Here is a 9,278-nt window from a genome sequence, read left to right as displayed (position 1 = left end):
CTGGGATTGCCCCGACCCATATGCAGGACCCTGCACTTGGCCTTGTTGAACTTCGTGAACTTCCTCCTTTTCCTCTGCCATGAAGAACAAGCTCCTCTCCCACCACTGCTGCGCACTGGGCCTTGGCTTACAGGCACATTTTCCAGGACCCAGCTCTGGCCGGCGGTGCGATCCAGAGCCCTGGGGGTCAGCAGGCAAGGCTGAGTCCCCCCGGGAGGCAATACCAGCTTTATGTAGAAATCCAGCAGGATTTCAGAAGAGCCATCCCTGTCCCGGTGCAGTGACGTGAACTCCCCCATCAGCTGCCCAGGGCGGCAGCATCATGGTTGCTCATCCCTCATTAATCCTCACGCTTTAGTGCCCGTGCACAAACCTGACGGGCAGCACCGAGTTATTTTATGCCTCCTACCAGCGGTGAGTGAGCAGGCGGCTCCCCACCACGCGACGCCAACGCCAATGAGGCCAGTAAAACCAAGCGGTCATTGGCAGATGCTTGGGGAACAGTGACCTTCCAGATCCTCCAGAAGATAACCAAGACACACACCTCTTTAGCCCACAGGTTTACAGCATGCTCTCTGCACAGCCTCGGCTCTCATCCTGAAAGAAGGATGAGAAATGGTGTTAATTTAACCCACCCGAGTGTTAACTGTGGATTATGCTGTTAAGAGTCTTTTTTCTTCTTTGCCCATAGCTGCAGCTGGTTTAAGATGGTCTTTCATCTGTTTTAAGTTGATTTTCTTTTAATTAAATGACTGAGATAAGTAGAAGGAATTCGATGCTGGGAGAAAAAAAAAAAAAAAGCTGCAATTGTTAAGGACAGCCATTATAGAAATATTACCTGCAGCCCCATTTAAAGAGCATTTTGTTTATGCTTTGATTGCTTTCTTATTACAGTATTGAAATTGTAAATGGAAAATTACACCATGTTCTATTGCATAAGCAACTGCTTTACACAGCCTGAAATAAAAGATTTTATTTATTATGTTTTCAGGCCTATGAACAATAGATGTTTTTTATTATATAGTAAATAGCACTTTTCCACTTGACTTCGTTATAACACTTAACAGTGAAAGGGAGATACTCCTCTTTCATAAATACATGCAGCAAACTCTTTCTCTGTTTCGGAGGACTGAGCAGCAGAGAAGCAGCTTTGGTTTATCTGAACATTAACTGAAGTGTCCAGGCACTTGATTTTAGCAAACTGCCCAAATTATGTTCCTTAGTTTCTGGCAGAGTGGCTGACTTGCTGATTCCCCATGCGATGAAGGAAGAAATCAAACGAAAAACATATGCAGGGATCCCACAGTGGAATTATTCCCAAACAGACAGTGACATTCCTATGCAAAGGCTATATCATCTTGCTGTATTATACTATATCCAAATGTTTTGATTATCTATTAATTAACTCAATATCTTTCTTTGGAGTCTTAAATTTTGTAGTTACCCAAATTCAGGTCAGGCATAGTAGCAGGTGTTTGGTTATGCTTACTTAATGTTTTTATTGCAAATGTCAGTTGTATCTTCTAGAGTTTCTTTTAAAGGTACAGTTTGTCTCAGAACCTAATACATGTGCTTTAGCAGTTTAGTATGTATTTTTCCCAAGGAGATCAAATGAAACCCCCATTAGATAATCAGTGTGAAGAAAAAATATCTCGTTTGCAGATTAAGCCAACCAGTTCCAAAAGAATTCAATAAAAACAGAGCCACAAAGAGCAGTGCCACAAACAGAGACTTAAATACTTTTCACACACCGTCTTTCAAAGAAGTGAGAGACTTTCACAGCACGAGGGAAATCTGAAGTAGCCATTTCAGTAAAAAGGTGCCCATTGTACAAGAAAGATCAGATAATTCATAAAGCATCCAGTGTTTTACAGTATCTCTACTCTGGAGTCCTCAGCCCTTTCCAAAAATTAGAAGGCTCAGATTAGAAGTCTCCCCAAACTAGGGAAAATCTTGGATCTTCCCTTTTCAAGTTATACAACTCGATAGGTTAAAAAAAAAAATAAAATCCTTTGCTTGAATCAGAACTCTTAGTCATTAATTATGGACTAAAGTAACATTAAAAAAAAATGTTTTCTCTTTTATAATGCTGTCCGATCACACTGAAAACTGATTCCACTATTGGCGCTTATTGTCAGTTGTACAAATGTACCTTCAGAACGAGTTTTTCCACGCTCAACATTACTTTTGGAAGCACCAAACTGAATAATAGATCAGAGCAGAACCTTTATTCCTTTTTATGGACAGGGTAGAGCCCAGGACCTTCATTATTTTCTCTCTCTCACCATGCTGCATCTTTTAAGAGCCTACAGATTCAAATTATCAGGTAGTTAATTTGAAAATAATTTATTGACAAGCCATGAAAGGCTTTGAGTAAAGTCCTAGGGGTTTTTGTAGCTTGACTTGGGATAGCTGTAAGAAATTAATCAGTTGAACAAGACCAAGCACATTCAGACGCTGGAATTTGTGCCCTTGAGACTGCTGTTCCCAGCCCAGGCACAGAACACACCTCAGAGAAACATCCTTCCAGGATCACTCATTCCTACGCCTCGCCCTCGCCCGGCGAGCACGCCGCCAGCTCTTACAGAAGGTCTCTTGCTACATCACTGCCACAGGCTGTTGTAGACCATTTTTCTCCCTTTTAATTCAGGTTCCTAGACAAGCAAAAATGCAGAATATTGCCAGAATAGTCTGGGGAACGGGGATTTCTGTTGTGGGTGTTTAATGAAATATTATTGTTTTGCACTTACAGGGAAATCATAGTTTCATGCCAGTAAGGTCAGGGCCTTAATATGTTACGTGCTCTGCAAAGATGTACAGAATGATAGCTTATTTTCTGTTATGACTGAGCAAAAGCCTCATCAGGTTAGAGGGGAACGTGGTAGAAATAGTAACACTGCACTGAAAGCCAAAGCAACCCTTTTTCTTACATTGCTGGTTGCCATTCCTGTATTTCTAAATCCACGTCTCTATCTGCATCACGACAGGGGGCCCAAAAGTAAGACGCTCGGCCCCTGGCTCTGTAGATACCGACCAACTAATCACCCTTCGTGATATGCCCCAAACTGCCCTTGAATTAATACAATTCCCGCCGTACCGCGTTGAGATAGATTGAAGCTAGAGACCCAGAACAAAAAGATCCTTGGAGCTATGTGGAGGCATTTGGTCTGTGCAGTCATATTTTGAAAATAAATTCTTCAAAAGTTGACCTCCTCAATACTACCTTCCCAGCTCAGGCTGCCTCGGCCCGAGTATGGCGTCTGGAAGGGCACGCTTCTGGCTGGAGTCACCATGGATTTTTCTGCTAATATTTTTGTAGATATGCATATTATAAAGTACATTTCCAGCACCAAATCCCAGGCTCTCCCATGTGTTTTGTCACCGAGTGAGGCTCATGAAGGAATGACATCTATTCAGTCTGAGAACAAAGCTTTTAAAAGCAACAAAGTTCCTGAGAATGGTTTTTGCTAAAAGGGGGAAATGATTAACACGAGTGGGAAATACTGTCACCTTATGCGCTGCACAGAGACAACGCACTAATCCCATGCACGGTGTTTTTATTTTTTATTCTCCCAGTGACCAGACCCATCATATACAATCCTTCAGCGCAGAGTATGGAAAATACCCCAAGAATCTTTCACTGAAAATTTGCAGTAAAATACTGATTTTTAAAAGTATTTTTCAGGAGTCTCTCTTCCCAGAGTAGATGTGCAACACACACCGATTTGAAAGAAAACTGAAAAGAAATTCAGTACAAGTTATTTATATCAAAATGATCATACTGAACAGTTGAGACACTGATCGCTACCCTGTAGTGATCCTACAGAAATACCGATTTGCAGGATGGGAAGAAGTGGGTGTAATCCAATAAAACAATGCAATAATTATGACAAATGGAAGGCGGTCAAAGTCGGAAAGCTTTTGATTTCTTTTTGCACTGTCGTTTGTCAAGGTGAGCAAAACCCATTAGCAAGGAGCAGCCTGAGTTTTAACACATCTGAGTCTTTAAAAATGTTAATGTTTAATAGGGTGTGCTCATGCTTTATATATCCCTGATAACAATGCACGGGCTGATAGGCATCTCTTGAGGTTGTAAATCAGTTGCAGAGCCTTGCAAGGCACACAAGCACTTGGTGTTCACTCTCATGGTTTATTATGTTATCAGAACTCATTGACTGAATTATGGCCTTAGAACAGCTCTTTCTCTGCATTATCCTACTGTTACTGTAGCATTATTGACCTATGTCCCATTAGAAGATTATATGTCCTTCCCCAGATGAGCACACAGAAGTTAGATGACTGTGGCTGTTTAATGTACAGGCTCATTTTCTCAGAGGAACTGATTATTTCCCTGAGCTATGCCTGCAAAGTCTGCTTACCTGAAGATGGTGTCGGTTCTGGCTTGGGCTGGTAGAAAGACAAAGACACATGAGAAGCGAGCAACGTTTTCTGCCCAGTCCTGTGTGGGATGCCTCACCTGCGAGCCAACAACTCAGCTGTGGGCTGTGTTCAGGATTGCATACTGGAAGCCATGTATGCGAGTGAGAAATGGAGGTGAGGACATCACATTAGTTGTACTTTAAAACTGCGATGATTCCCTCCCACTGGAGAGCTCATCCGTCACTTCCCACCGTCCAGCATCAGTCCAGCAGGTTGCAAGTCCATGGGCTCACTGCTTGAGACAGGATAACAGTATGTTATCACCAGGTACAACCTGAAGTTTTAAACAGTCTGAAAGCCCTTGTAGAATCACAGAATGGTGGCAGTTGGAAGGGCCCTCTGGACCTCCCCCAGTGCCACCCCCACCAGAGCAGGGGCACCTCCAGCAGTGGCACAGGACAGCGTCCAGGCGGGTTTGGGATGGCTCCAGAGGGGGAGACTCCCCCACCTCTCTGGGCAGCCTCTGCCACTGCTCTGCCGCCCTCACAGCAGAGAAGGCCCTCCTCAGGTTGAGATGGAACTTCCCGTGTTCCAGTTTGTGCCCGTTCCCTCTTGTCCTGTCACTGGGCACCACTGAAGACAGACTGTTCCCATCCCTCCCGTTAAGTAGTTATAAGCATTGATAAGATCCCCCCTCAGTCTTCTCTTTTCCAGACTGAAAAGCCCCACGTCCCTCAGCCTTTCCTTGTAAGAAAGATGCTCCAGTCCCTTCATCACCTGTGTAGCCCTTTGCTGTCCCCTCTCCAGCCATTCCCTGTCCTTCTTGAGGCACTGTTGTCGTCTATGCAGTAACCAGCTCCACTCCAACAGAGCAGTGGTGGCTGTACGTAAACAGAAACTGCAAATTCCCTCCATCTGTACCCAACTGCGCCCATAAGGATTTTTTTCCTCACTCTTACTGTATCTTACAAAGTCTCAAGAGTCCCAGTGATCACAGCATTTGCTCAGCGAAGAGTCTGACAGAACAGGATATTCATGGAAATGTCCCAGAGAAGAGGGCCCAGGCTGAGACCTCCGAAGTTGCACAGCAAATCTTGAGATGGACATCACCATCCATTGCCCTCCTTTCATTGCCCGCCCTGCCCAGCCATCTTCTGCAGAGAGTAATTCCTCCTTATGAAGAACTCCACTCTTGATAACAAGCCTGGGAGAACAGGCAGACGTGCAGGCACCTTTTTCTTGTCAATCTAGTTAGAGTTTATTGATTCCCCTTGCCTTCGGCTAATGTACTTTTATTATTATTAATAAATAATCATCATTTTTCCATCAGTGGAGCCTGCACCCGGGAGCCTCGGAGGATTCTAGCAAAAGTATTATTAAAACTAAAGATTTCTAAAGGGTTGAACAGCAGTCCAGTCATCTGAGAGAATCTGCAACTGGGGAGCAAAATATCCCCAGCTGAGAATATGTGATAGAGCATCACATTGGCTCCTTCCCCCAGAGCCACTATTTAAAACTGTGCCCTCCTGTTCACAATCAGTTCTGCCTTGTTGTCCTCCCCCGAGGATGCAAAGGGTGCGGGTGGTTCCCGGGGAGCCGTCGCCCGGGCACGCGGGCTCTTGCGGGACCCTGCCCCGGCATGGGGCATGACTCAGTGCACCCAGAGCGCCAAAGCTGCCGCCGTGTGCTCCTCCTGGCTGGCACCCCCTCGGCAATAGCCGCCCAAGCAGCATCCCTCCTCCGTCCTCTGCCTGGCCGGCGGCACAGCCTAGTCCTGGCTCCTCCCAGGTTACAAAGATCCAGGATCTCTTTCCCAATCTAGGCAGAGGGATTGCCCGGAGGGGACGGTTTCTCCTAGAAGATTGCACGCATCTGCTCATAAACAGTGAAAGAGTCATCGCCCAACTCAGGGACAGAGATGGACACCCAGGCACACAGTCCTCTGGACAGCAGACTGCAAAATAGTGACTGAAATGGTTTCAGGGGCATTTTGGGATTGCTGGTAGAGGAGTTTCGGAACAGAGATCAACAGCGTCAGCAATGAAAACACTGTTTCTCAAGGAGGTGATTTTACTGGGGTGGCAGGAAAGCAATGGGAATTGGGAGCTGTCTCCTGTAAGGAGACGGACTTTCATCTGCCATCCTGAATGAGCACATCTTCTTGCCACCATGGTTCCATCCCCTCCTTGGTCAGCCTTGTCTTCCCCGAGAACTTCCTTGCCAGCTGCACCCTGGGCCACGCATTATTGTAAGCTTTCCCACCTGCATCCGGCTTCCTCCATTGCATCACCAGTGGTCCAGCTGAGTCCTGTGACCTGGCACTGGGACAGCAATCCAGCATGGGCCCTGTCCCTTAATTCTGCCCCTGAAATCACATAGACCATAACGTGCCCATAACACAGATTTTCACTGGAAAACAAACACCTTGCCCCAGTGCTGTAATGAAATAGGAGCTCCAGATTAAGATAATCCATGTTTGGGAACCAAAGAGGGTGCTTTATTTGGCAGGGGAAAAAAGTACATCTGGTCTAAATGGAAGTAAACAAGACCTCAGAGTCCTTTTCTCCGTGTAAAGCCACTTCCCCAGAAGGTGTGTTCAGGCAATGACAGAAGGGCTATAAAGGGACCCCGAGGTGCCCATACCCACACTCCCATTTAGACATGGCCATTCAGAGTTTGCTGCAGTACGTGGGCTCTCCCCCCCTGCTCTGTTTGGCAGCGGGGCTGCTCGCTCTGCTTTACTTTCTTACCAGCTTGAAGAAGTCAAGTTTGCCTCCTGGGCCACGACCTCTTCCTCTGATCGGAAACTTGAACGTGGTGGACCTGAAAAAGCCGTTCCAGTCGCTGACAGAGGTAGGGGCTGAGCGAGCAGGCAGGAGGAAAACACGCAATTCCTGAAGCGAGACGTGCAACCAGGGAAACGGAGGTGCAGTGGTGTTTGCGTTGTGTGGAGGGCAGAAACGAGATATTGGGTGTACAGGCAGGCTGGCAGAGTGACTTTACCTTCAGAGGTATGCACACATATACATGTATTTATATATATAAATATAATACACACTCTCCTTCCTTTATACACACACGCGCGCAGACCCCCACCCTTTGCAATCTGCTCCATCTCGTGGGTATTTCGAGCCCCCCAGAGGCTGCAGGTAGAAGACTCCAGTTGGGCCAGTCTGCTGACACATCAGGGCTCTGCCATCAAGAGATGTCTCACTGCAGACAGACCTCTCCCGTGGAAGGAAGGACGGAAGGGAAGGATGGAAGGATGGAAGGAAGGAAGGAAGAAAGGAAGAAAAGAAGAAATAAAGGAAGGAAGGAAAGGAAGGGAGGGAGGAAAGAAGGAAGGAAAGGAAGGAAGGATGGGTATCATCCTCACAGCAGAGGAAACGGGGTCAAATGAACATTTATTTTCAAAGCTAATTCTGTCCCTGCAGTGCAGAGCTCAGCTCTGCCTCCCCAACCCTTCCCCTCCACACACACTTATTAACTTATGGGTTATTTAAGACTTGATGCGCAGCTTTTATATGTCTAGGCAAACAAATTGCTTTTTGTTATGCAGCTCCATGGATACTTTTCTTTCTAAAAGAGAGCAAAAAAAAGACTTAAATATTATAAAGCCAGGTGCAATGTTTGTTTCAGAGAGCGTCTGCTGTGTTCCCATAGGGAGGTGGGGACAAGTCAATGTGAATTCAGATTTCCTCTGGTTGCTGTAGAGACAGCTGAGGTGCCGTGAGTGGTGGGTGACCTGTCACATACCCTGTGTCTGTGCTTACCAGACACTACGATGGGGGAAACCCAGTCCCCAGTGACCTTCGTCAGCTCACCTGGCACGGCAGACACCAACATTCTCCAGTTAGTTGTAGAAGAAAGGGCATCCTTGGCAGCCAAAGTACAACATTCCTGTGGCAGTCACACAGTGTTCACCTGCCTTGATTTATGGTGCAGAGGATCGTGCAGAGCATAGTTTTGATGGGCTTCTAGTCCTGAGTTCCCATCTGATCATAGGTGTGTTTGAGGGGGCCAGTCTGGAAGAGCAACTAGTTTTGGCAGTACTGGGTTTTTTTATGATACAAATGTCACGTGAAAGCACCGGACTTGTTTCCTATACTCTGCCAAGCCGCTTTCCTTAGGCTCTCAAGCCTGCCGCATCCAATACTTGCGTTGCTGAGAAAAAGCAGGGTTGACTCCAACAAGTACTAATGCAAAGAAATGACCAAAGGAGGGCTGGGAGGCGGCTGTGGCTCCTGCCCCTGGCTCTGCCGCGCGGTCTGTGAGCTGCCGGGGATGAAAGAACCGGCGTTAATGTTATCTCCCAAGCCGTCAAACCACTGTTTGATGAAAACAAATTCAATTTGTCTGGTGTAATAACGGGAGCTGCTTCTAATCTGAAATTCAATTTTCAGTATGTATCTAATGCATAGCAAATGGTAACCCAGGCACATCGGAAACACGAAGACATTTGGAGCGGATGGCTTGCAGTGTGTTTAAACGAAGTCTAAAATACCGAGTGAATGATTAGCTTGTCAAAGCCACCCTTCTGTGTAACAGATGATTCATCTTTAATTTGCTATAAAAGCCTAGAGCTCCTATGGCATTATCTACAAGAATATGCTTCCTAGTCGGATTCAAGTTACTGGTGGCCAGCAAATAATTTTGCGATGACTGCAACACTACCCACCTTGCCGTAATTAGAGACAAGTGCTGTCCTGAAAGAAAGAGTTATTGTCTCGCTTTGTTTTTGCAGTGTTTGTGGCTTCAGCCTCAAAGACATGTGCACGCCCGCTTGCCTCGGGTCAACAGCATTAAAATAAACAGGCCTGCCTGCTGCAGCATTCCCTCAGCAGCCTCCCAACAGCAGCATGGCTACGCTGGCCTGTTACTGCAGAACACCGCAGGAA

General features: G+C 46.2%; 1 protein-coding gene across 1 annotated transcript in view; it reads left to right on the top strand.

The window, feature by feature from the left end:
• The first annotated feature begins 3,893 nt into the window (after positions 1–3,893).
• The window catches only part of LOC104287429 (cytochrome P450 2K4-like), a 10,642-nt gene continuing 5,257 nt past the window's right edge, over positions 3,894–9,278 (top strand). The window contains exons 1-4 of the mRNA XM_009886141.1: positions 3,894–3,952; positions 4,193–4,244; positions 4,371–4,554; positions 7,040–7,233. Coding sequence (XP_009884443.1) covers positions 3,894–3,952; positions 4,193–4,244; positions 4,371–4,554; positions 7,040–7,233 — 489 coding nt within the window. The remainder of the gene's footprint in view (positions 3,953–4,192; positions 4,245–4,370; positions 4,555–7,039; positions 7,234–9,278) is intronic.

The sequence above is a fragment of the Charadrius vociferus genome, unplaced genomic scaffold, assembly GCF_000708025.1.
Source record: "Charadrius vociferus isolate BGI_N301 unplaced genomic scaffold, ASM70802v2 scaffold430, whole genome shotgun sequence".
Classification (NCBI taxonomy): domain Eukaryota; kingdom Metazoa; phylum Chordata; class Aves; order Charadriiformes; family Charadriidae; genus Charadrius; species Charadrius vociferus.
This window is presented reverse-complemented; position numbering and strand designations above follow the sequence as displayed.